Source organism: Haemaphysalis longicornis, unplaced genomic scaffold (assembly GCF_048455015.1).
Source record: "Haemaphysalis longicornis isolate Haplotype H1 unplaced genomic scaffold, Haemaphysalis longicornis Haplotype H1 scaffold_4, whole genome shotgun sequence".
NCBI lineage: Eukaryota > Metazoa > Arthropoda > Arachnida > Ixodida > Ixodidae > Haemaphysalis > Haemaphysalis longicornis.
The window spans coordinates 95,643,597-95,670,027 of NW_027526361.1; the positions used below are offsets into that span (position 1 = coordinate 95,643,597).

Sequence of the window (26,431 nt, forward strand, 5' to 3'; positions counted from 1 at the left end):
CCTCACCATTCCTCACTAACTGCACGCCTCGCCAGTGCTAGACTGCGCAAGCATACGGATTTTCATTTCCTTGCCCATACGGCCAGCGAACGTCACACCAAACAGTCCTTCAATTTTTTTCGCAAGACTGGTGCACGCAAAAACAGATCGGAATCTACGTCGAACCAAGCGGCCGCCTGGACGCCGCCATCATTGATGCCATCTCGATACGACTTTGAAAAGCGAGACACCACAAAACAAAAAGGAAAGTTTTTTACGCAAAAGGGCACTCACGTATTCGTATGAAACGCACACATTTTCGTCACCTACTTGGATCGCTTGGATTACGATACAAGTTGAGCCAGCGAGAAACCGACTATTCTGTAGAAACGCATCCGCGTTATTTTTTGTTTTGTTTGCTTGAAAAGTTCCATCAATAATGGCGGCGCCCAGCCGTCTATTGTGACAGTTCGCACAACTCGTAGAGTTTCATACAGATAAATAGTGACGACTGGCTCCAGATTACTTTTTTGTGTGTAGCGTTTGCGGGTCGAGTACCAAGGGAAATGGAAAGCCGCGTCCTCGCCGAGCTCAGCACTGAAGAAGCGTGCACTTAGTGCAAATAACGGTGTGTTATACCCGGACGCCGGCCGCAGTCGGTGTTTCATTCCATGCTTCATTGACTTACTTCGAACGAAAAAAAACAGTGAAGACAATGAATAGCGGTTTTATCGAGTTCTGGAGGCGTACGAGTTCAGTTTTTTTCGCTGCCGGCAGTGTATATGTGCCGACCGTTCGGATTATGACAGCCGCAGTGCAGATCAGCGGTACTTTGCAAATGTTTGCCCAAGGTGTCGGTAAGCTCGGAGAATTTATTAGCGCACATGTTCTTTAGTTTGCATATCTGTGGTCATGTTCTGCCTCGCGCCTTACAGCAAGGCTAACATGGTAAGTTTGAACATGGTTCATTTTAGTCTGGGTTGCGAAATACGCACTTATCCACCTTACCGCACAGCGAAACTGCCGCGGCTGTTTCGCTTGCCGGGCAACGAGCTGCTGGTATGAGCGGAACAATAGTAGTGAACTGTCTAGTGCATCCCATTACTGGCAAACTCTCCAGCGTGATTTCCGACCTAGCAGCACGATAAATCTACTCCGCTTTCCGTAACTTATTTATCTCATCAAATATCGAGATCATGATGATAGATCGAGATTCAGTAAACAAGCAAAGCCGAAAGGACTAAAGCAAACGCAACGGGAATCCTGTTCGCAGCGCTGCTTGTTGCAATTCTCAACGCTTCAACAAGTCGTTTTGGAAACACCCTGAGCCCGCTCAACGGCTTTGTTGATTATGCCTTCTGACTTTGCAAAGCTAAAGTGGCTTCGTGTGGCCCCCCCTCCCCCCCCCCCCCTTTTCCCCCTTTTCATATATACTTGCAGGCGTCAGCATCGTCATCAGACCAAATGCAGCTGGGGCGAAGAAAGTGATACTGAAGAGGCCGCTGTCTGCGTTCTGACAATGCCATGAAAAAGTAAGTCCATAGGGCATGACCGTCCTCTTCGTCGTGACCTCTATTTAGTTTAACCAATCTTAGCTTAGTGATACGTCTGTTCAGTGCTGAAGGCAATATTTGAAATGTAGCAGTTGGGTTACAAGTGATGGTTCGAGCAACATTTGGTTACAAGGTTAAGTGCTGCATTCGTCATTGTTGCTGTCTTCGTTAGTGTTTGAGCTTGCTGCTCACTTGTTACAGACTGCTCTGTTGTTTCTCGTTGTTGGTCGTCCTTGTTCAGTGTGCTTCATTTGGCATCTGATGCTCCTCGTGAGAGTTTTGAGTGGATGGTGTTGAACCACGGTCGGCAACCAGTGGCCTGCGAAGCGGTATTATGCGGCCTCCAGCACGTCGTCAGAGTTGCGCCCCTCCCATAGCTCCCCCTGTCACTTCCTATCTGAAGGCTGACACACCAGTTTTGACTGCAAATGGCATTAGACGGGAGGTAAGAACGGAGAATTGATCACTCCCATTTGGCATTGATTTCCATCTTCACACTTAGCCAGATTTTTGTCAATTATTGTCAAATATTATTTTCAATTCTCTAAATTTTTTGTCTGTTTGCAAAGCCCCCCACCTGATTTGCCATCCGGCCCTCCACTATGTCGGCTTCGTGCAACTCAGCCCTCCACCTCCAAAGGTTTCCGACCCCTGGTGTAGAAGAAGTGAAGGAGAAAGAGAAAGTGGTGGCAGTTCAGAATGGCGGCTCTTGTCTCGCTTCCCTTCACCTGGTCGGGTTTGACATTTGGTGTCGAAATCCCGTGTGGCAATGATTGACTTTCAACGGATTGACTTTCAATCGTTCAACGGAGTGGCCCTGGACTATGATGGGAAGGGCGGCAATCAGCTGTCGCCTGCAACGCAATGGAGTGCCTCAAGAGCAAGCTCTCCGTGAAGAGCCAAGAACACGAGGCATGTAAGTGAAGCTCGCTTATTGGTCGAATCTGGATGCGAAGACATCACCAAGCTCACTGGCTTGTAAGATCAGCTTGTCGCCAAGCACGCCAAGCTTTTGAAGATCAGTGAGGAGCTTGAGAACTTCCTCACGGTGGATAAACTCGACATCGAGTTTCAAGCGGCCGAGGAATAGAATGATCAGACCCTGACCACATAGGCACAAATTTACCGCAAGATTGACCTTCGTGAACGAGCCGCTCAAAATGCCCCACAAGCACCAGGCGCCAATGAAGTAGTCCTATGCAGACAGGAAAGGGACCCCGGCGTCCACAGCTGGACATAGCTGTCTTTCAAGGCGAGTCCCAGTGTTGGTCAGCCTTTTAGGAGCAGTTTGAGCAGACCATCCCCAACAATAGCGCCCTTACGCCAACTGCAAATTTTTATTACGCTGTTACGTTACGGGGGAGGCGGCTGCAGCAATTGCACGCTTACCAACCACAGAGTCATGCTATGTGGGTGCTGTACGACTTCTCAAGCAGCAATACGGGAATAAGAGAATCCAGTGTCATCATCTGTCTGTGCTGAGCCATCTTCTGTCAGTAAAACCATCCATCTACTTATCTGTAGGGAGGCTCAGGAGGCTTTGTGATGCGGCTCAGTTAACCCTCTGCTGCTTGAACTCTCTGAACGTCCCAACTTGCAGGTTCACTGCAGTGCCCGTCGATATACTGCATCATGCGCTCCCACACTACATCGTGTTGAGTTTCATTAAAGCGAAACAACATCAAGAGCGAAACTCCTCACCAACTGACAATTGGCTTCCAGCCAGCGGCGGCTGACTCGGAGGACGAACTCAGTCAACTGCTCACCTTTGTAAGGATTGAGTTGGAAAGTTGGAAGCAGTGCGGGGGGTTGCCCCATCAACATTCCTTTGGCGACCAACCAGAAAACAAATGAACGTACTCTCCCACGGCTTCTGATGACCGCAGTGTGTTTAATAAGACTTCGACTGGTGTATGCAGAGGCGAACAGACGGGTGACTCCAGCTACAGCAAACACGGTTTATTCCCACTCAGTGTTTTTTTCTTTCTCCAGGCGCGCGGTAGCAGCGCCGCGGCGGCCGGCCGTACAACATCTCCTTCTGAAAGAAACGAGGCTATGTGGGTTCTCCTTCCGAAAGAACAGAGGCTATGTAGGTTTTCGGCGGGATGCTGCAGCGACCGCTTCGGGTGTGGCCATGCGATGTGTCTTGGCACTGCGTCACTGCACCGGCTTCTTCTTGTGCTTTCTCCGCAGGTGGCGTAAACTCTTGCATTCGTGGCAAGGGTACCAAGTAAGTGCGGTTGTGACGCACAACGCTGTCCCCAGTGTCCACAATGTAAGACCTTGGTTCAGAGGTGGTGTCCACTACCTTGCCTTTCTTCTGCATGTCACTCACCCAAACTTCTTCGCCGTTCAGAAGATCAACTAGATCCCGGACACCGTGACGACTGTTGTAATATTCGCATTGGTTATCCTGGCTTTCTGTTTCAAACTTACGGACTGCGAGGGTATAGGGCGTTGCAGGAAGTAATGCTCTGGTTGCCTGAGATAACTTGGTGCACAAGCGGCGACCCATGAGGAGCTGGGAAGGGCTGTATCCGTTCTTTAATGGTGTTGTCCTGTAGGCCAGCAAGGTAATTTACGGGTCCTGCGTCTTGGACATAGATGTCTTGATGATCTTGATGGCAGCTTCTGCCAATCCATTGCTCTGTGGGTAGTGGGAACTGGAGGTTATGTGTTGAAAACTATAGTCTCGCGCTAAGTCTGCAAACTCGGATCCTCTTACGCAGGAAAACTGCGGGCCGTTCTCTGAAACAACTACCTCAGGAATCCCATGGCGTGCAAAGACTGACTTGCAATGGTTGCTCACCTCAGCTGCAGTAAGCTTGTTCAGCAGCGCGATTTTGGGGTACCTGGAGTAGTAGTCGATGATTATCAACCACCATTTGTTACTTTGGTAGAACAGGTTCATAGCCACCCGCTGCAAGGGCCTTTCGGGAAAAGGTGTAGGTTGAAGCGGCATTTTCCGGTTTGTTGTTGTCTCCACGCATTTCCAACAAGTATGGACAGTTTGTTCGATGTCCCTTGATATGCCCGGCCACCAAACCATATCGTTGGCCTTTGCAAGGGTTTTTGATATTCCGAAGTGTCCGTCGTGTAGCAGACGCAAAATGTGAGGCTGGCAGGCGACTGGGACTACTACTCTTGTTCCATGCAAGAGGAGGTCATTTTCAACATTTAGTTGATGGCAAACTTGATAGAATGGCTGCACCTCTTGGTGTAGGTATCGCTGGGAAGGCCATTCCTTGCTGCAGAATTTCCGCAGTTGACAGCACAGTTGGTCGGCTTTCTGACTATTCCGAAGCAGCTCAAGACAGACTGGCTTGATTGGAACGTTTGCCATGAGCTGGCTGACAAAGGCTGCATCTATTTTCTCAGCCAGTTCATGGGATTCTGCGGATGGGACGGTCAATCGGGGCGGTGGGCAAGAGAGAGCATCAGCAGCTAAAAGCTCCTTGCCAGGTACGTAGGTCACGATGTAACTGTAACGCATCATGCGCATGCGAAGTCTTTGTAACCTTAGTGTGAGGTCATGAAGATTCTTCGAGTTGAAAATAGGCATGAGGGGCTTGTGGTCAGTTTCTAGGAGAAATTGCTTTCCAACGAGGTAGTCAGGGAATTTCTCGCATCCCCACACAAGTGCAAGTGCCTCTTTCTCGATCTGTGCGTATCACTTTTCAGTGTCTGTCAAAAGGCGAGATTCATAAGTGATTACTGCATAGTTCCCTTTTGTTCACCGCTGGCAAAGGACAGCGCCGAGTCCGAAAGAGGAAGCATCTGCCGTGACTATTGTCTCTTTTGCGGGGTCGTAGACGGCAAGAACTGGTCTACTAGACAGAAGCTTCTTCCACTTGTCGAACGCTACTTGTTGTGGCGCACCCCACACAAACTCCTGTTTTTTCGACAGCAGCAGCGTGAGGGGCTGCAAGATGTCTGCGAGGTTCGGAACGAACCGAGCAAGATATGTGGCCATGCCAAGTATCCTTTGTAGCTCTGTTCTGTTTGTGGGTGGGGCCATTTCCGTAACTGCTGAGATTTTAGGTGCGACGGCATCTCATTCACTCGCCTTGTCCCTCCATACGGCGTTGTTGTCCGTCCACACCCCTCCCCCATTCTCCTCGCCGCGCGAGCTGCGCTCTCCGCCGCTCACCCCCTCTCCTCTCCGATAGCGAACACTCTCTCGCGAGTGGCATTGGATTGGATTGGATTAAAGTGGATTGTGTTGCGTCATAGCCGCACCACGTTGCGTCATAGCCGCGGTCGTTCCAGCACCGGCCAAAGAAATAAAGAATACATCATACGCGTTCCTCACACGTTTCACGCAATTAGAGAAGCAACACAACGGAAACACCAAGTGAACCTCCAAGATGCGTCGCATCTCCACAGGGTTCCCCTCACGGGAAGGTGGGGTAATTTTTGGACTCATCAGGCCTGATACCTTGCTGTCCAATCTTGTGTCCCAGGTATGTCAATTCTGTAGCACAGAACGTGCATTTGCTCTCGTTGAGTGTGACGCCAGCTTCCGCGAGCCTCCGCAGTACTTGACGAAGAGACTCGTTGTGCTCCTCTTGTGTGGCTCCCCATACAAGGACGTCGTCCATGTGACATATGACACGGCTCATACCTTGCAGGATGGTAGCCATCTGCCTCTGGAACAGTTCTGGCGCCGAGGCGATACCAAATGGGAGTCGGTTAAACTTGAACCTTCCAAATGGCGTTATGAACGTCGTAAACTTCTTGCTCTCTTCCGCGAGCTGAATTTGCCAAAATCCTGAGTTGGCATCCAGCTTTGAAAACACTTTCGCCCCAGAGAGAAGCCCAAGTGTGTGTTCAACAGATGGAATCGGATGCCATTCTAGGAGAACAAAGCGGTTGAGCTCTGTAAAGTCAAAGCAAATTCGCACGTCTCCTGAGGGCTTGGGCACGACCACCATTGGCGCGCACCATTTGGTTGGATCTTCGAATGGAGAGATGATTCCTATTTTCTCCATCCATTGGAGTTCTCGTTTGGTCTTCTCATACAACGGAATGGGAACCCGTCGGGGCGAGCCCAACGCAAATGGCTTCGCTCTGTCTTGAAGACAAACTAGGTGTTCTCTCTGGATATCTCCGAGACTGGCAAAGAGGGACAGAAATTCTTGTTTAGGCTTGATGGCACGCTGAACGTTATTGATGCAGGTAACTAGCTACAGTTCTTCAATAGCAGGCTTTCCAAGAAGTGGACAACGCACTTCAAGAACGTAGATATCTTGAGTTGTCTGGCGACCTTGATACGATAGCTGTAATCGAGCGACTTCCTGTATTGCCAATGGTCTCCTATCAATCCCGTGGAGCTGTTGGCGTGGTTTAGGCAGAACTGGCTTTCACTCAAGTTGTCTAAACGTTTCAGGTGGTATCACCGTCTCGTCAGCACCCGTGTCAATCTTGAATTTCAGGGTACGCCCTTGCACTATTAGTACCATATTTATTTGAATCTAGGCCAGCCCCGATTTTAAGCCGACCCCCGGAAGTCCGAAGCCACGAAAAAAAAAAAAACTTACCTCGAATGTAGGCCGAACAAAAAGGTGAGGTCAGCGTTCACAAAAAGAAAACACATTTATTGAACATGAAGATGCGGTGTTGTAACTCAATCAGTTTCTCTTCAAAATCACCGGGCAACTTCTGGGCGATTGAGGTTCGACGACGAAGGCTAAAGCCGAAGCGTTTCATGAATTTCTGTAGCCAGCCCCGACTAGCTTTGAAGTGTGCCCGCGATAAGCCTCATTCCCTTGAAAGCTCCCTTGCTTTTGCCTGGAGCATTTCCGTCGTTACTGGAAGGGCAGCTGCTCGCTGCGTCCGAACGAAGTCAGCCAATGCCATCTCCATTTCGTGGGGACGGCCTTCTCGTGGTCCGGTGAATGCCATCCTCGTTGCAGCGCACGCAAATATCCTCTCCCAATGCGTGCTCCAACGACGGACATTTTTTTTCATCCACGCCGAAGTCCTGCCCGGCTTGAACATTTGACGACAACGCCGCGGCTAAAACAACTTTTCTTTAAAAAGCGGCACTATAATGGCACCGCTTGTTTGGTGCTATTGTGCTGTCAAAACCAAACGCCACACCGCACGCAGGCCACTATCCGCACAGTTCAAAATGGCGGCATCGCCCCCAGCTATGGCCCCTTAAGTGGCTACTGGCTCGTCTAGTAATGGCTACAATACTTTCTTTGCTGGGTGTCGCTAGCTGCACGCCACTTCCCTCAATTTCACTTGGAAATTGGCGCGTGTTTCAAAATCCTCGAATCCAAGCCGACCTTGGAGTTTGATATATCAGTATTTCAAAAAAACTATCGGCTTGGATTCGAATAAATACGGTACTGTTGCTTCCCAGTTTTTTGTCGATGAAGAGCTGACCGTGTCCAGGAATCTACTTTCAGTTCCAGCATCTTGAGCTTGAACTGCGTCTACGCGTTTGGAAAGACAAACAGTTGCGTAGTGGCCTTTCTTCAGGCACGACTTGCATTTCTCATTCCATGCTGGGCAAGCAGATCGTGGGTGACTTTCTCGCCTGCACCAATGGCAAAACATATTCACATGCTTCTTAACAAGTGGAGAGGATAATCTAGTATTCTTACTACTAGAGCCAGAGAAGGGCTTCCGAGAGCCTTGAGACTTCTGCTGGTGGGCAAAGCTTACCTTGTTGACGCTTGGTTGGGCATGATTCAGCTCTGCCTGTTGCTGTCACACCGTTTCGACTTGCCGCATTGCGTTTAGGGCTTTCTGTAACGTCAGATCTGGGTCAAGTTGCAACTTCGCGGACAGCTGTCTGTCTCTGATGCCGACGACTAACCGATCACGGATAAACTCTTCTTGCAGGCTGCCGTACTCGCAGTGTTTGGAAAGAGCGTGAAGGGCTGTGGCGAATTCTTCTACAGACTGTCTCCTGTTGTACCCCAGTGTTGAAGCACGCTCTTTCAAAGATGACGTTGCGACACGGAATGAAGTATTTGTCAAATCGTTCCATCACAACGCTGAACGTTTTGGAGTCCTCACCTGTGAGGTTGAAGGTGCCAAAGATGTCCTCAGCCTGGTCACCCATGATGTACAGCAGGGTGTCGACTTGGTGCTCTTCAGGCTGGGCACTGAGACCAGAAGAGGTACGAAAACGCTCGAAGCGCTTCTTCCATTTCGGCCACTCGTTGGGCGACGAGAAGCAAAAGGCTTCCGGAGGTTGTATCGTGAACGAAGCCATGGGCGCTGCTGCTGAGGTGGGTGGCGTGCAGTCGGAGTGGCAGCCGTTATGTTTGCTGCGTTGTCCATGTTTGATGCCATTCCAGGCGGATTCCTCCAAGCAAATTGGCTTACGGATGATCGCGCACCACTTCTGACACCATGTTTAATACGACTTCGACTGGTGTACGCAGAGGCGAACAGACGGGTGACTCCAGCTACAGTGAACACGGTTTATTCCCACTCAGTGTTTTCTTCTTTCTCCAAACGCGCGTAGCAGCGCCGCGGCGGCCGGTCGTACAACAGTGTACCTTGCTTCTTTTGCTGTTCTCAGAAGCACAGCATGCGCTTATGCACCGCCGACATCTCTCTAGCCACTAAGAAAGAGCACCTCACGAGGGACAGAAAATGTTTTAGGTGCCGTCCAAAGGTCATCAAGAGAGAGAGACTGCAGTGCCAGATTGAGTTATGTGCCATGTTAAGGGAGGCATGCAACCAGCATATGCGACCCTTCGTTTAAGAACAGCAGTGCAAGAGAAGGTTTGCCGGGAACTACAGCCTGCATATCAGCCACGGCTCGAGCGTCTGGAGGGAGTGAACAGCCAAACGGTTGGGCTAAGGACAACGGGTTGTACCTGCAGATGTTCCAAGCATAGTTGAGCCACAACTAAAGAAGCCGACTAGTTCGAGGTATACTCAACGGCGGAAACCAACATAGTTCAAGTTTCTCTTCGCACCCAGCACACTACAGATGCCTTCACGATCGAAATGATAGTGGTACTTATCATCTGCCATGATGAATCTTCCCTATCTGTTAATAAAAATGATAGTGGTACTTATCATCTGCCATGATGAATCTTCCCTATCTGTTAATATATCCTTTGTACACAATCTGCGTAAGCAGGGCAAAGTATTCACTAATGAACGGAGACAAAACGTATTCTATGATGAACAAAGACATTTAGGTGGTGATTCGGAGCCCAGACTAAGTCTCCTCATCGGATCGGACTACATCTGGTGCTTACTTACGGGATAAGTTATATGGAGCACTGAAGTTGAAGGACTCGCAGCAGCGAGCACTATGTACAGGTGGGTACTTTTCAAGGACCCACTCGACAGAAGTCGTTCCTAGAGTGTGCAACTCATACTATGGTTTGTGTTTTGCAAGCAAACGGTGTCATAGAAGTCAAATCGGAGTCAGAGAAAGCCACACCCGGTTCCGAGAAACAGTCCAAGCATTTACCCAACGGCACTGTTACTGTGCCACGGGTGAAGAAAAAGCCAAGTGCTTCAATTAACATGGCTATTTGTGCAAAGCTTTCCAGTATATGGCTAGACACACAGTCTTTAAAACTGCTGAAGAATTGGCACCGGTTCATGCGCCCTCGCAGGCAGAGTGAGCAAGCTCTTCAACTGAAACAGCCAGGACTCTAAGCTCACCTTTAGTCGTAAACAGTGTTGGACGTCCTCTTGTCAAGCCTTAGACCTCAATAAGCATCAAAAACGAGACAGTATGAACACATACTTCTTTAAAGAATGAAACAATGTTTGAAGTGAACTCTGGGGAATAAGCTGGACTGTCTGCAGGAGTGAGGGTACCAGGATGCGGTGAAACCTCTCATGTCTTACTAAAGCAGAGTGTTGAGCCGTGAGGAGGACTTGGAATGCTTGAAAAGTTGCAACACAGTTCGTCCGACGGTAGCAGACTAACCAGCACTGCATACATTTCAGCCAAGTTTCCGTACATCACAAAGCTCGCTCTCCAAATGTCAAAGACTGCAGAATTTGACTGGTCAAGCACCTCCATGCTCACTGAAAGCATCAGGCGGAGCATGTCTACAAACATTACGGCTGTATGAAAGGACCTTGTGACAGAAATGTTGTGACACTGTGACGTAAATAATCGACGCATGTAGACAGTAAGGGGCCTGGACATTAAACTTTCGGCAGATAAGACCTGCATCTTCCCAGGGAAGGTTGTGGGAGTCAGGTTTGCACCTTCCCGGGGGGGGGGGGTGAGGGTAGAATAGAAGAATTGAAGAAGGAAAAGGAAGTGGTGGCAGTGTTCGGAATGGTGGCTCTTGTCTTTCTTCCCTTGATCGGGTTTAACAGACGGATTGCACTGGTGACCGCTGTAAACCCTTGGGCGGCTGTACAGAAAGGGGTATACGAAGCCTCCTGAGAGACAGACTGCTTCGCCAGCAACCCTGTTTCTAGGCAATTTCAGCTATGTTGGGCATGTGCAGAGTGGCTTGCCTCGTGCCTACGGAGGCATCCCTTCGTCTTTCATACTCATCCTTTCCTCTTTCGGTTGCTTCGTTTGGCTGTCTGTGCTCGCTGCTAGTACACTATGAACGGGTTTGCTGGTGGAAGGACTGTCAATTGTTCCCCTCCTGCCGCTCGCAGGTCCTTCCTCTTCCCTGAATGGCCACAGGGTGCAGGAGGGCCCCCCACTGGGTCACCGGCTCCTGCACATTAGCAGTGCAACTATGTGACACCGTCTTCGAGCAAGCTGAAGAGGCACCCGCGCATCCGCATGGGCGAGCGTCCCTTCCACTGTGCCCTGGGGCCTTTGCCCAAAAGGTCTACCTGGTCAGTCGTGTGCTCACCCACATTGCTGGGCTTTCAATCCGTGGACTTTTTGGCCCTGTGGTCTTCGCTTGCATCTCCAGCAGAGGGTGCATTCGTCGGGGTGGACGACGGACGTGTGTTCCCAGGGCGGCAGCAACGGCCTAGACGACGAAAGCGATAAGACTGATTTTTTTCCTTTTTCTCTTAGAGGGATAATGCTTTAGAGCGAATAGAAGTAGGTTTAGTTAATTGTAGTAGGAAAGGAGTAGGCCGGTTATATTTAAGTGAACAAACTAGATGTAGCAAGTAGTAACTTAACATGTGGTAGTAGTGAGTTCGGTACATTGTTGATACCGCACCAATAAGGAGAGATGCTGTAGGCAAGCGTCGCACTGTGTTTGTCCTTTCTTTTCAAGTGTAGCGCGTGCGGAGATAGCGGCAGTAATACTTAATAGAAGGCAGTGAGGTAGCTCCGGAACATGCCGCCGAAGAAGCTGAGCGATGCGTGCATGAGGTGCGAGCAGGAGTACCCAGTCCAGGAGACTAGGTTCAGTTTAGTCGAGGAGGCGGAAGGGCAGGACTTCATGTGTAGGATGTGTGTATTGGAGTCGCGCCTTGATCGGCTAGAGGAGGAGAAGCAGCAGCTTAAAATACATGTTGACAAGTTGGTGGAGGAGTTAAAAACCGAAAAGTAACAGTGAGAGGTACTAGAAGGAAGGCTAGCACAGGTAGAGAGTGAGCGTGTGAAGAGGGATGCCATTCCGGAAGGAAATGGCGTACGCCACGGGGCAAGTGCACTGAGTGTGCCTAGCTCTGAGGAGGGAAAACGGGAGATGGACAGGGTTGCCACATGTGAGGGCAATGGTGGTCATGACAGCGTCGGTCACGGAGAGGGGCCTAACGTCGTGGAAGAAGGGAAGGGGTCGTCGCCGGGCAAGAGGTACGCAGAGACAATCAGCGTGGAAGCCAAGGCAGCAAAAACACCTGTCAGCTAAAGGAGCCAAAGGAGCATCCAGTCACCATTGTGGGCGATTGGAACATGCGCAAGGCAGAGACAGTGATACAAAGAGGGTAGGGGAGGACCAGAGAGTTAAGGCTAGCTCACTCCCCGGGAAGAAGGTTGGTTAATGTAGTGATGACAAAGGCGAAAGAGCAGGTGTGGGAGACAATGACGGACAGGCACTTAGTGGGGATAATGGGGGCAGTAAACGATGTGTTTCAGGGATAAGGATGAGGTATAGCAAAGCAGGTGGCGAAGGGAGTCGGTGAACTGAGGGCGATTTCGTACGACGTCCAAATCAGGGTCTCTACGGTGCTGAAGGTTGAAGGTAAAGGAGGCAACATAGAAAGGGCAGTGGTAGAAGCGAACCGGGAAATTTGGACGCTTGCTAAAGCAGTGAACTTTAAGGTGGTGGACCTCAATCAGGAATCGCGCCATGCAGGCCGGGAGCAGGTGTTGGAGACGGTATACATTTCAGTGAGCGTCGAGCAGAGCAGGTGGGGTGGCGACTAGCTGCTCAGGTGGTAGCTTTTTTAGGGGACCACGAGCATCCCAGAAGCTGAACTAGAAAACAGGCACAGTGAAAATGCGGCAGGAGTAAGCGATAGCAATCGAGGTCAAAAGTATAGCGCGAAGGAAAGTGCCGAAGTTAGCATACGAGTGCACAAAAGCTTAGAAAGGGGCATGAGATAGCAATGCAGGCGAGTGAAGAGGTAGGCGACGTTCTCCCGGTGAATGATGCTTACCCAAAACAACGGAAAAGAATTAACCGAAAGAAAAGAAGAGGAGTGGCTAAGATTAACCGCATGAACATGCACGGGGGCAGAGCACGGGAAAAAGGGTTAGAGGTTCAGAGTCAACTTGAAAAAGAAAAAACTGAAGTGTATGGCTTTTCAGAAACTCTTGTTCGAGATTTTAGAAGAGCCACCAGTAATGCATGAATATATGTGGCAAGGCTGTAACAGAACAATAGGTACTAGGAAAGGGGGAGGGGTCGGCATGCTTATTCAACAGGGAACCAATTGGCACACAGTAAATGAAAACTGCGAAGAACATGTGGGTAAGGGCACGATGGTAGGAAGAGAAACGCTGTTGGAAGTCGCCTATCTGTAGTCAGGGGATGATACTGAGGTTAGAGAAAAGAATGAAAAACTGGTAAGCTTCATTAGGTTGGGACCTTGGTCAATCGGGAGAGGTGACTATAGTGGGAAACATGAATGCCCACATTGAGGACCTGTACAGATACACAGACGACAATGGTAAACTTGTACTAGATATTTGTGAAGAACATAATCTTACCGTTGCGCTGCTGAGCACGAGGTCGCGGGTTCGATTCCCGGCCGCGGCGGCCGCTTTTCTGATAGAGGCGAAAAGCAAAAACGCCCGTGTGTACGAGATTTCGGCGCACGTTAAAGATCCCCAGGTGGTCAAAATTAATCCGGCGCCCTCCACTACGGCGCGCCTCATCGCCTTCGTAGCGTCGTCGCGTTAAATCCTACAATCAATCAATCAACATAATCTTACTGTAGTAAACAGAGAGAATAAATGTGAGGGACAAATTACTTGGGAACAAGGGGAAAAGCAGTCCAGTATAGACTACAGCCTCCTATCGGAAAAAGTGTATGAAAGGTTGACTCTAATGGAAATACCGTATTTACTCGCGTAATCCTCGCACTCGCGTAATCCTCGCACCCCTAATGTGAGCCAGCAAAACTTGAATTTTTTGGTTCCTCGCATAATCCTCGCACCCCCAACTTTGCAGCGGCGAAAGTTGCCTGCTCGCGAAACCCGCATGGTGCACACGCTCTCCAACGCGCGCCCTCCCCCGCTGCCTCTCCGTTCGGCGGAGAGCGCTGTGTATCCAAGGCCATCCAGGCGCCCTAACAACCTGCATGGCTACTCCCTAACAGGTGCCCTAACACGTTACTCACACTGTCCTTGAGCCGGTTTCCCGCATGTTTCGCGTGCGCGAAACTAGATGACTAGACGGTGTTCGCACAGCCCGCTGTCGTGTCGTCGTGTCGCCGTCGTGGTCCCGCCGTTGAGCGGCAGCAGTCAGTGAGTCACGCGCGTCAGTGGTGGATAGCTCGCTGCCGTTTTGAGAACTTTTTGATCTAATTGTTTTGTGCTTGGTGCCACTTCGCCATGGGGAGGAACGCCAGCTACACTGCCGCTTTCAAATGGACTTCTCCCTGTATGTAAACAACGTGACGTCACTAAGCGCACGTACACGACGGGTGGCACCTGCTGGCGGCCGCGAAGTGAGGTGGCGGTTGGCAGAAAGCGCCTGCGCTGACGGCACGGCCTGGCCGCGCGGCGCCCGAAAGGAACGATGTGCCGTTGGTTCGGGCCGTCACTGGCTTCCCACATTGCAGGTGGGGGTCTAGCTATCCTAGCTGTGGCCGTCGCACCTCCATGTAGCTTTCCACATCTACAACCTCCGCAACACTCTCGTTTACCGTACGGTCAACTGAACGGCGGCACTTTCGGATAATCAGTGCGCGGCAGAACAGCCTAAACGAGTCATTCTGAAGGTTGGTGCTGTTGCGACGCATCCCAAAATGTTTTTTTTAAGATTCTTTGTGTTCGGACACATACCAAGGAAAGCTAATTTATTGCTGTTTTCGAGGTCCGCTTAAGCTAAGCGCGGTGCCTCAGGCAGCTAAACGCTCCCTGTTCTTGGTCTCTTTGCGTCGCCCGGAGACAGTGGCGTACACACGATTTCACGTCGAGGGGAAAAAGGAAAGGTAAAGCATGAAAGAATTAAATAGTAAAATAAGCAGCAACGAAACAAAAATATGAAGAGCAAAAGGCAAAAATTATTCCAATAAAAATATCGCGATGATGTCGTTCTCTACGAGATTGACCGATTGTGTTCTTACCTTTACCCCAGTGAAATCTCGAAATGGTTCATTGTCATTGTGAGAGTAACATAGCAGCCACATATGGTTAGTGCGTATATCTTGCGACAGTGCACCGAAATATTTTCGGTAGTCATTATTTCATGATAGTTAAAGTTAGTGTCCATGTACGCCCGCTGCATACGCCAGCGTCGGGAGGCCGCAACAAATGAATACATTCACTGAGTCTGTTTGCTAAGGGCAAACACATTTTTCCAGTCGCGTGAGCGGCCCATCTCGCCCCGAAGGCACAATGCTACATGTGAGCACGGCAAGCATCTCAGTTTTCCGGCATCCTCAAGGCAGAATATAATTGATCAAGGTAAAAATTTATTGTACTTACAAGCAATGAATTTCGTTCGTCTTGAACAGATCCCCCCCATAACAAAAGACCAAACTTGACGTTGTCGATCAGGGGGCAGGCGGCTATCGCGGATCCCTCGTCGAAACATTTATTTCACGTCGCCTAAGCAGGTTAGGCATTCATTGTGTTTTTAATACAGTGCTCTACCTCCTCAAAACATGACAATATTTCGCAGCAAGAAAATTTCCGTCTGCCCCCTCCTCCTCCTCCCCCCCCCCCCCCTATTTCACTTGAGCAAATTTCTGCTGGTGCTGCATGATAGCAGATGGTTTATAAACAGTATCATTTCATTGCACGAATCAGCGCGGACTGCCAATGTAGACGGTATGGCTGCGCTTTGGAGAACAGCTGAAGTTCGAGAATGCGAAATGTTGCTACGAGTAAGAGCAGACTATGTCGCTGCTTTCGCTGCCAGCCTCTTCGGCACATTGCGCGCATCCACAATACACGCCGAATTTACCTCTGTGGGGACTCCGAAAAGTCTGATGCCGCTGATTTTGCTCGCAAAATTTGGGTAGCCGAGAGCACAGCAGCCCACCGGCATCAGAAAAGCCAACACGTAAACAAAAATTTCACTTTTGCGCGCGTCTAATGCAGCCTCACTGCATACGCGCCACGCGCCGGTCTCGGGAGGGTTCCCGACCACACCCAGCACGTGCGATTTCCGTGACGTCACGGCCGCCGCGTGACGTACCCCGGGAGAGGTCCATTGAAAACGAAAGAGTTTGCGATCGAACACGGCAACCGTGCCGCAGGCAGGCGCTTCAGCGTCACCGACTTCAACGTGCGTTACTGGAGTAGGGCACGCACATACGACGACGAGATAAGGCGCGCGCCAGAAAGCAAAGGCGGCAATTTCATGATCGCTGATCGACGGGAGACTGTTTACGTTGTAAATAATAAAATAAAAAGAAATAGCTGCTGTTGGCAACACTGAGCTTACCTATACAAAAAACGACCGCTACATTTAGCGGGATCGGCATAAGGGGAATTGGCAACACTGTGCACCGGATTTTTTTTTCCCCGCATAATTCTGGCACCCCTAACTTTGCATTGATTTTTCCGAAAAAAAAGTGCGAGGATTATGCGAGTAAATACGGTAGATGAAATAGGAGCCGACAGCTTAGGAAGCGACCATATACGGATAACTTTGACTTTTGTAAAAATGAAAGGTCAAAACCCGAAAACGGTGGTTCACGACTTGAAATTAAATCATAAGCAGATGGTTAATACAGTCTACGCTCGTTACAACGGACTGTCAACGGACTTTCGGTTACAACAGACCATTTCTCTCGGTTTGTCTGTTCCCCATGCATTTTAAATGGAGTCCACTCACTCCGTTCATAATGGACCCGGCTAGAGCAGACTATCGGCTACAACAGACTAAATTTTAGGCGAAAATTGTGTCGACTGAATGTTTTTGCGGACTTCCGCGGGGCCAGCACGCGATCTGCTTTTTTTTGTTTAGTTTGGCAAGAAAATTGTTATGTCTGGCAACGTTGCTGCCAGCCGGGTCGTTGGCGCAGCCAAGCCAAGTCAGTGCCAGTGGGCCCTTTTTTTGTGCCACCAGCGGTATGAGCGGCAGGGTAGCTGATTTTGCTGTCATATAAATTAAGTGTAATTAACGCTGTTGAACATGGGAAAAAATAGGCCGACGTCGCCAGAAGTACAAACCTGTCTAAGCAGACGGTACACTCTATCGTCAAGAACAAGGCCGCTGCCGACAAACACGACTCCGGTGAGATTGAAAACAGTGCTATACTCGGTGACAACTTAAGAACGGCACCGGAAGTTGCCACTGTGCCTTATCACCGTAGCCGGATGTTTCTCCGCGCGGCGCAAGTGGGGCGTTACTGGGAATATTTTGAACATGGCGTGAGTCGCTCCCGTGATTTTTTGGACTTCATATGCTTATAAACGACTCCAATGACGACAAACAAACTGCGTGAGACAAGGCAGACGATATCACGCATTCATAGCAAACCCCTTTCAAAACGCGCGCGCAGCTGACGTCACGGGTCCGGCGCTTTGGCGGAGTGATACATACAGTACATGAGGTGGTGCTGTTCTTGAGTTGTAACCGAGTATATCAAATACGCAAACTGGTGCACTCGGAGGCGGGTCTGCCCTCGTCAGTTTTTTTTTATGTAATAAAAAACTCTGGTTCAGTGGAGTTCGGTCTTTTGTTCCCAAGCGTGCATCGTTCTCATTCTGTTCGCTGTAAAAGGTAAGAAATGCCTCAAGTAGGGGGGGGTTGGTTCCCATCCATTGTGTGCAATCTGCCGGTAACCGCGCGCAGTCTAACTGGTCTAGCTTTCAATTTCACAGCTTCTCGTCATCAGATTATTTCATAACAACTGTTGGAATGACCAAACTAAAATCGTTAAAAATGTGGAAGCTGCCTTGGAGTAACGTCAGGCAGCGATCCGATTTGTTTGACGAACGGTTTCAGGAAAACCTGCCTCGTCGTGAAGGGATTTAAAAGAGCCTAGCTGATTCTGATGGCCACGGCTGATGTTTTATAGCTGGTTAATAATTGCGCCTAGTTATATACTTGCTTTATTTGCTCAGATTATTATGCGTCTTTACACGCTTGACCTCATGCGCTAGGCCTTTTCCAAGTGCCGGTGCTAAGCTTTGGAAACGGCGTTTATGCGATTCTTTGCCATCGTGCGAACAGTGTGCGGAGGTGCTGCGGGCGTGTAGAATGAACGAAGTCTATGCGTCTATGCATTATGTATATGCAATATCAGTTGAAGTATCCACTTTACACTTTAGGGCTCATACTCCTCCCTTCCGTCGGATACTGCATACTTTGGCTACAGCAGACGGTTTCTTCAGGATTAAGAGGGTCCGTTGTAACGGGCTTTGACTGTATTGCCGAAAGCCTGGAGATGTAAATCGAGAGACAGCTTGCGAAAAATTGGGCAGTGAGTTATTTAGTTTTATTCAAGGAAAGATACAGAACGCAAAAAAACACAGCTACTGGAAAAGAAAAGAAAAGCCAAGAAGCTGATGGAACAAGGAAATTAAGGAAGCTGTAACACCAAGACAGCAAGCATTGAGCGAGCACAGGGAGGCCAAGTGAGTGGGAATGCAAACAGAGGTAACTTTGAAGTGGAATTGGTATCGCCTAAAGAAACTAAAAGTGCAAAAACTTGTACAGTGAAAACTTAAATGAGAAAGTGAGCAGTGGGTCTCAAATATACGGGAAAAGGATAAAGGCATGCCGAGAAAGTTTTGGAACAATGTAAAGCAACTAAGGAAAAACACCAAAGTACAAATCAAAATCGTTGTCATAAACGGTGAAGGCCAGGTATTAAAATGGGAACGGGCACCACATGACATTCGTTTATTCATACAAGTGAAGTTCAGAAGAGCGGAGAGTAGATTACAGCATTTAGAGCCCCGACTGAGTTTCGTACAGATAGAAAACTGTAGAGCAGGATGAAGCTGATCTATAAACGTAAAGGAGACAGGGCTGATTCCAACTCGTACAGGCCTACTAGTTACCTCAGTGGCATACAAGCTGGCAATGCAAGCTATAAAGCGGAACTACAGGCCACGGAGCAAGATAAACAGGAGCGCCGACTTCGCTCTCTCCGGCGGGCCCTTAATGTCCATCACTCGCGGAGCACAATGTAGATGGTGCAGCAAATGGGCGGCCGGCTAAGCGGCCGGCGTTCCTCGTGCGCTGGCGGGCGCGTCGGCGGAACGCATTCTGTCGGCTCTGTCGTCTGCTTCGGCGATGGTTGTTTTGGGCACAGACTGCTTTGGGCCTGCTTTGGCACCGCTTCGCGTTCATTGCACGCCTTCTTCGCACAGTTGATTAACTTGTTCGACAGCACCCTCTGGGTAACCCGGACCAGAAGGAACTGAGTGGCCGTACGGCAAAGATACGTTAAGGATTGGTTCGCATGGTGGGAAAACAAAATGTAGAGACCACATACAAACATATGGCTGCTATGCAAACACTACCTTTTGCGCAGTGCTTGCCGAAAATGTGACTTCGTTTTGTAAATTTGTGAATACCAATTGGGCTGTGTTTTAGCAGGTTTTACAAAAGGCGAAAGGAGCAGCTGGTTCTTATATCACTAGCGATTATAAAAGTTCCCTCAGCTTTCTCACAGTTCTCCAACTTATGTCCAAAACAGAGTGTGCCTAGAACACGGGCCGGCACTTACACGCTCATCAGAAAAGAACAGAAATGCAATAACATCATCCGCGACTGCCTGCGACGTAGCAATCTGCTCAAGATGAAGTCCCTGACAGTGCGGTCTTTTCACAAGCCTTCATTTTGCGATATTTGAATTCGTCTGGACCCTATATCTCTGTGGTGATGACTCACCGAAAGAAAAGGTTTAACGAGCCGGTTGTTTTGCTTGTCAGCCGTTAAAAAAAAAAAAAACGCCGGGAACCCTGGTAGGCCAAAAAATGGCAGCCATACAAATCGCAGCATTTTATTTGGAGTTTGCGGCGTTATCGATGAGATAACACGACCGTAGAGCGACAGTGAACATCGGGCGGTAAGTTGCGGCATGAGTTACAATGAAGATTGCGTTTGATATTCTTGGGTGCCTTATCAAGATGGCAGTGTTTTTGTACACTTATTAGAACTGGGCAGCCGTCCAATTCAGTCATTGGCACAGAAATGTGTGTCTCATTGCCGTTTGCCGATGGAGACCCCGGGCGACCCTTGTAAGCGTTGTTTGTGCGCAGAAGCAGCATAAATAATTAAGCACGCGGCCGGAGAGCGGGCTAACAACAGAGGGTAATCTTTGTGCTGCATCGATTCGTCGTAAGCATAATCACGCTAGACTGTATGTTGTGGCGTTCCATATTACTCTTGCTCATTCTTTGGTGCTTCTGAAGTCGTCGTCGTTCAGTTGCGTCTTACATCTGCTGGGTTAGTACAATATTTTTAGTGGGTCTTTATAATGTCAGAATAAACGTTCCCTTATAGGGAAGAAGCGATTGCCATGTATGCGGTGGCGTGCGATTATCTGCGCCGTCCATTGCGGCCGTGCATGGGTGTTTAAATTCCGCGCGTGCACGCATGCCTCCTGCATAGTAGGACAGGCATAAGACAGACGTCGCTACGAAAGAAGAGATGCCTCTGGGGAGAGTGAAGAAGTGAAGAGCCATGTACAGAGGCACAGCGACGAGAGGGCGAACGAAGGAGGAAGAGAGCAAAGGGAAAGCTGGGCGGCCGACGGCGCGGGGACATTATCAGCCTGAGCAAGAGATTTTTTCTCGGCGACAATCGCCGCTCCTCTTTATATCTTGCTCCGTGCTGCAAGCATGGATAGAGGAGAACGGCATACTCACCGAACTACAAAATGGGTTCAGACGAGGCAGGCACTTAGAGGACAATTTATTTATCCTAAATCAACGTATAGAGGTGTCAACAGCTCAAAGGCGATCATTATGGATAGCATTTCTGGATATAAAGGGAACCTACGACAATGTAGACAGAACTTCTATGGAGCCCACTTGAGCGGGAGGGATGAGGCCAGGACTTTATACTCACTTCACTGGGAAGGTTGTGCACTGTAAAAAGTTGACTCTCTTGCGAGGAAATTATGTGTGCATGCTACTGCATAGCCATGCGTGAGAGAAAACCCTAATAACTTTGTGCACCTGAAAACTGTATTGCTGTATTTATTCGAATATGCGTGAAAACCAAATATTCTTTCCTCATTATTAGAGGACACATGAGGGCAAAAAATACCAACTGAATATGCGAGGTTGTGTATGGTGCAGGCTGCTCTTTGCAGCTACTGTAGGTCGGTTTTTTTTGGTCATGATAGCAGGTTGACTTCCGTACTGCCTGTGTGCATTTAAAAAAACAGTTATCCTATAACTGAATGAATATGGTATTCATTTTTCAGTTTTAAACTCTTTTGTGTCAATAATCAAACCACAGTCATCATCATGGTGACCATTTTAACTTCATCTTACTGCATGTTTTGCAGTTGAGAAGCAGCGCACGGGGAAGTGATAGCTTTTTTTTTCCCTCCTGCTACTCACTGTCACCTGGCTGCCAGATAACCTGATAGCTGTTCATGTTATTTAGTGAACACTGCCGAGATTGTCAGTGTGATGGAACCAGTAAAGCAGCCATGCTGGCCTCAGTTATGTTGCACACTGTTGTTTCTGGGTGTTTCAAACTGTTCTTTTGTTGTTGTTTGACAGGTGCTTGTACATAGAAGTTGGGCATAGAAGCCGAGGCAGAAAAAACTCAATGAGGTGACGTGAACTTGCTTATAAAGCTGCTGTTGAAATGAGTGTTCGTTTGGTGGGAGATGCATTTTGGGATGCCAGCAATGCGGTCACAAAAAAAGCAGAATTTTTGAAACTCCTGTGGAGGCATAAGCTTGGCAGATTTCAGGATCAAGCACAGTATCAGAGGCACATCAAAGACATAAAAAGTGGGCATTCATCATTTAGTCAAATGTTTTCACTCCCTGAATGTTTCTAGCTCAACCTTAAAATTTTTTGTACAATGAATTTTAGCCTAAATTGTTGCAAGTTCTGCTCATTTCAGGCACAAAATGCCTCAAAACAGTAAAGGAGACAAACAGGCTTTTTAGGTACTACACCCTGACACAAAAACATCGTCGTCACCGTGTAGCAAGAAAACCCGTAGAGTTCTTATCATTTTAGGGCTGGCATGAACTTGGCAGCTTTCAGCACACAGAGCGATATCGGAGGTTTTATATGCGAGCACTAGATGCGTTGTTATGAACAAACCATGACCATGAAATTTTCACAGCTTCCTGAGCAAAAGACTGCCGCGCGAGCAAAAAAAAGTGAGGGCTTCTCTGAATTGCTTAGCAATGCCCGGGCACGTTAGGCCTGTGCAGAGCAACCCGGCTGGCTCCAGTGAAGATGCTCCCTTTTCTTTCCTGCTCATTCTTGCCTCTTCTGCCTCCCTGCTGGCGCACTGCTATCTCAGTTGCTGAAGGAACGGCTCTCAATTTTTTTCCCTATGTCCCTTTTGCAGGCTGCTCCTTTTCCTGCCCGGGTGGCCACAGGGTGAAGCAGGGTTCCCAGCTGAGCAGTCAGTTGCTGCAGTCAACGCCGCCTGTATAATCATGGCCTAACGCGTGAGCGAAACATGTCCAAACAGCCACTCTCCTGTTGCTCTCTCCTACCCTTCTCTGCTCCGTAGCCTTCCTGCATGCTTTCATGTCCGCCGGCCAGCGCCGCTTCTCGGAAACTATGCAAAATAGTTTAAAGTTTGTTTAGCGTTCCGCAGGCGGCGCTCCTACGCCTTGTTTTTCACCATGCCTGTCTGTCTTGGTCTGTCCCTGATAAAACCACCTTTGCCTCTGAGCAAAATCGCTTGTGCTGCTGCAGGCTGATGCCGGCTTTGCGGGCTTATCTACTTGAATCGCGGGCCCCTAAATTTTCTCAGTGGAGCATCCCCCCCTCTGTCCCCTCCGCATTTCGGTCTTGTTTTGTCCCTGCTGTTTGCACTCCGCATCGGTACGCACTTTTAAAATTGAAAACTGTACTGTAGAGGCATCCGGACAGCGTGGCAGAACCTTTAGCTGCTTATCCTTATTTTTTCTATAATCTTCTAAACTTTACAAGCACGGAATATTTTTCGAAAGTAATGGTGGAACCGACCGCCTGAATGAAAAATGTGCACGCAATTTTTCCTCCCTAAATCCTCCAGAGATAAAAAAACATCAGTGAAATAATGGTTGCACCATCCTAAAATATCATTTTTCTGTTCACTATTTGTCTGCCCGACAGTTAATATGTTCTTACACTATTTCAGTTCCTCCTCCGTCAGTTATCTTTGGAAAAATGCAGCAAGTATAAAGCGAGCGACACGTTGAACGAGATCCCCAGTGCATCCCAGAACTATCGCCCCATCGCGGCTAAGATGTGAGCGAAACGGCTTTTGAAACCCAACAGGCAAGTCGACAGACACACGTCATAGAAGTGAGTGCAGCGTTCGCGACTCCAGAGCAGTGATGTAAGGCGAAATGTCCATCAGCATGCACCACATAGTGGATGAGTGCCTGAACTAAGCGTCCGTACCCTTCCCATTGCAAAGCGCAACGCGTCAGGCAATGTTTATACAGGCAGCGTTGCTGCAGTGCATGCAGGGCAGGTACAAGACAGCGCACGAGCGATTAAAGAGGCACCGGCGCAAGCACATGGGCAAGGGCCTTTACCAGTGCAGAAACTGTGGCAATGCCTTCATGGAGAAGGGTCACCTGGCAACCCACCTGCACAGCCCAACATGCGAACACACCCACCAGTGCAGCCACTGCAGCAAGGTCTTCATGCAGCAGGACAACCTGCCCACCTACCTGTACGAGCACATTGGCAAGCGCCCCCACCGTGTGCCCCCAGTGCAGCGAGCACCCCCAGTGCAGCCACTGCGAGAAGGCCTTCATTCGGGACAACCTGGCTACCCACCTGCACATCCACACAGGCGAGCACCCCTTCCAGTGCAGCCACTGTGGCAAGGCCTTCATGGAGAAGGGCCACCTGCACGTTCACATGGCGAGAGCTGCTTCCAGTGCAGCCACTGCGGCACGGCCTTTATGAAGAAGGGCCACCCACCTGCACATCCACACGGGAAAGCGCCCCCACCCGCGCAGCCACTACAGCAAGCCCTTCGTTGAGGGCAACCTGGCCACCCACTTGCACATCCACGTGGGCGAGCAACCCTTCCAGTGCAGCACTGTGGCAAGGCCTTCCTGGAAAAGGGCTACCTGGCCACCCACCTGCACATGCACACATGCGAGCACCCCTTCCATTGCAGCCACTGTGGCAAGGCCTTCATGGAGAAGGGCCACTTACCCACACATCCAGTGCTGCTTCTGTCCCATGGCCTTCACATAGTGCCTCCAGCTGAAGGCACACGAGGGGAAGGGGCACAACCACCACCAGTAGTGCAACAGGAGGAGAAGGGCCGTGCTGGGTTTGGTTGCGCAGACACTCACTTCTATGAGATGAGAGGAAAGCAAGCCCCTTTTTGTGGAGTGTTATGATGCAGTTCTGTGCAGCAAGCCAAGCAGTGGGGGCACAGAGAGAGAGCCCATTTTACCCTTCAGTGAGACCTGGCTCCGAGTGAAAATATCCATGTTCGTCGTCGCATCAAAACCTCATCAGCTGGGTGACAGTTGCTGTCTACGTCTTCCCTTGTCCTTGTTTTTTGAGCGCTTTTGTTTTCCACCAAGATGACAGTTGCTCCCCACTAGCCCAGAATGTGTGATATTGGATGGGACCTGTGGCAGACAGTGGCAGCCTGTGTTGGTCGTGTAGTTTGCGCCGAGGGCTGGCCCACCACCGCAGGGTGCCCATTTGAACCCACACTGTAGCTTTCCATACTGACATGAGCAAAAAAGGCACACATCTCTTGAAAAGGGGGAGTAACGATGCATTACCAAGAATATACATGCAAACACGAATACTGTGTGTATATCTTTTGTGTAATTTCTCCCTGTGATAATGCCTTCTGCAGGTAATCAGCAGGTGCCTAGTGCTCTTCCTGTTTGTTTGCATGTTTTGTTGCAAGGTAAAAGAAGTGCGAGATGAGGGAAGTGACTGAGGGAGAGTTGGTTTGAATAACGACGGCTATAGTGAAGCCATCTATGTGTCGGGGCTTTGTGGCACATATGTACGTGCCAAAGAGGGACATGCATATTTACCGGTAAGTGCATGGGCAGGCTGGTACCTACACTCCGCAAAGTGTATGGGGTGTATTTTGTGTGGAAAGGGACGTATGAGGTGGCAGTCTCGGGGGTCCTGAAATAGGAAAGCTTCGCTTTCTACCATTGCCGGGATGCCTATTTGGAAGCAGTGAACAAGCAGTGAACATCTGCACAAGAAAAGCAGTGACTTGTACAAGTACCAACTCAGATTCGTATGCCCATTTTTATTGCTTTTATCAATGCCTAATGCCCGAACAGTATTGAAACAGCTCTTAAAATACTTGAGTGCACGATAATTACTAATAATGGCCTGAAAATCGTCACTTTTAGTTTACATATCTTTATTCCTGGTGGGCGCGTATAGGAGAACCGTGTCATGACCTCTCCATTTTGTGCTGTAACGCTGCGAAGCCTGACGAAGTGTTGTTTCTGCCAAAGCTGTGCCGCCTGAAGGTGTTTGGCCTACTATTGCGGGGTGTATTTGATGACCACTTCCAAGACAGGCGTGAACGACAAAATTTATTGCGATTCTCGGTTATATTTTTAGCCCTTTCTGTGGATGGCAAAGCAACACCAATGATTAACACTTCCGTGGCCTATTTCAAGAGCTTAGCAGTTATTAGCAAAAGCATGGTATCGGGAAAGATGTTCTTTAAAGCAAGAGCACTAAACATGTCGGTCCTAAACACACCATGCTACAAAAATTTTTGCAGCTTTTTAAGTGAGTGACTGCTGAGCCAGCAACAAAAAGGAGTGGTTGTCTACATTTTCAGGCAGTGCTCAGGTGCGTCATTCCTGTGCAGAACGGCTCACCTGGCACCAGCTGAGATGCTAATTCCTCTCTCGTGTTTGCTTTTTCCTCTTCTTCCTTGCTGTTCGTGCACTGTCACTGTTCCTCGGTGGAAGGGCTCTCAATTTTTCCCTTTCCACCTTGTTGCAGGCCCTCCCTCTTGAATGGCCACAAGGTGCAGCGTGGCCCCCCATGGGGTCATTGGCTGTTCCGCTGCCAGCAGTGCAGCTATGTGACGCCGATCTCGAGCCATCTGAAAAGGCACTGCTTCATGCACACAGGCGAGCACCCCTACCAGTGCAGCCACTGTGGCAAGGCCTTTTTGCAAAAGAGCAACCTGGTCACCCACCTACGCATCCATACGGGCGAGCATCCCTACAGGTGT

At 49.3% G+C, this 26,431-nt stretch overlaps 1 protein-coding gene across 6 annotated transcripts; it reads left to right on the top strand.

Annotated features, from left to right (window-relative positions):
- Positions 1-6: 6 nt before the first annotated feature.
- On the top strand, positions 7-26,322 carry LOC144179109 (uncharacterized). Of its 6 annotated transcripts, none has more exons than XM_077707334.1 (6): positions 7-607; positions 1,420-1,511; positions 11,148-11,333; positions 21,772-21,825; positions 22,583-22,685; positions 26,197-26,322. In XM_077707334.1, the coding sequence occupies exons 3-5, from the start codon at positions 11,278-11,280 to the stop codon at positions 22,680-22,682; spliced, it is 210 nt and encodes a 69-aa protein (XP_077563460.1). In that variant the 5' UTR covers positions 7-607; positions 1,420-1,511; positions 11,148-11,277; the 3' UTR covers positions 22,683-22,685; positions 26,197-26,322. The 6 variants fall into 6 exon arrangements, 4 of the variants coding, with proteins under 4 accessions (XP_077563460.1, XP_077563463.1, XP_077563461.1 ...); XM_077707337.1 differs by lacking the exon at positions 26,197-26,322 and adding an exon at positions 23,691-26,185; XM_077707335.1 differs by lacking the exon at positions 26,197-26,322 and adding an exon at positions 23,366-23,675.
- The last annotated feature ends 109 nt before the right edge of the window (positions 26,323-26,431 follow it).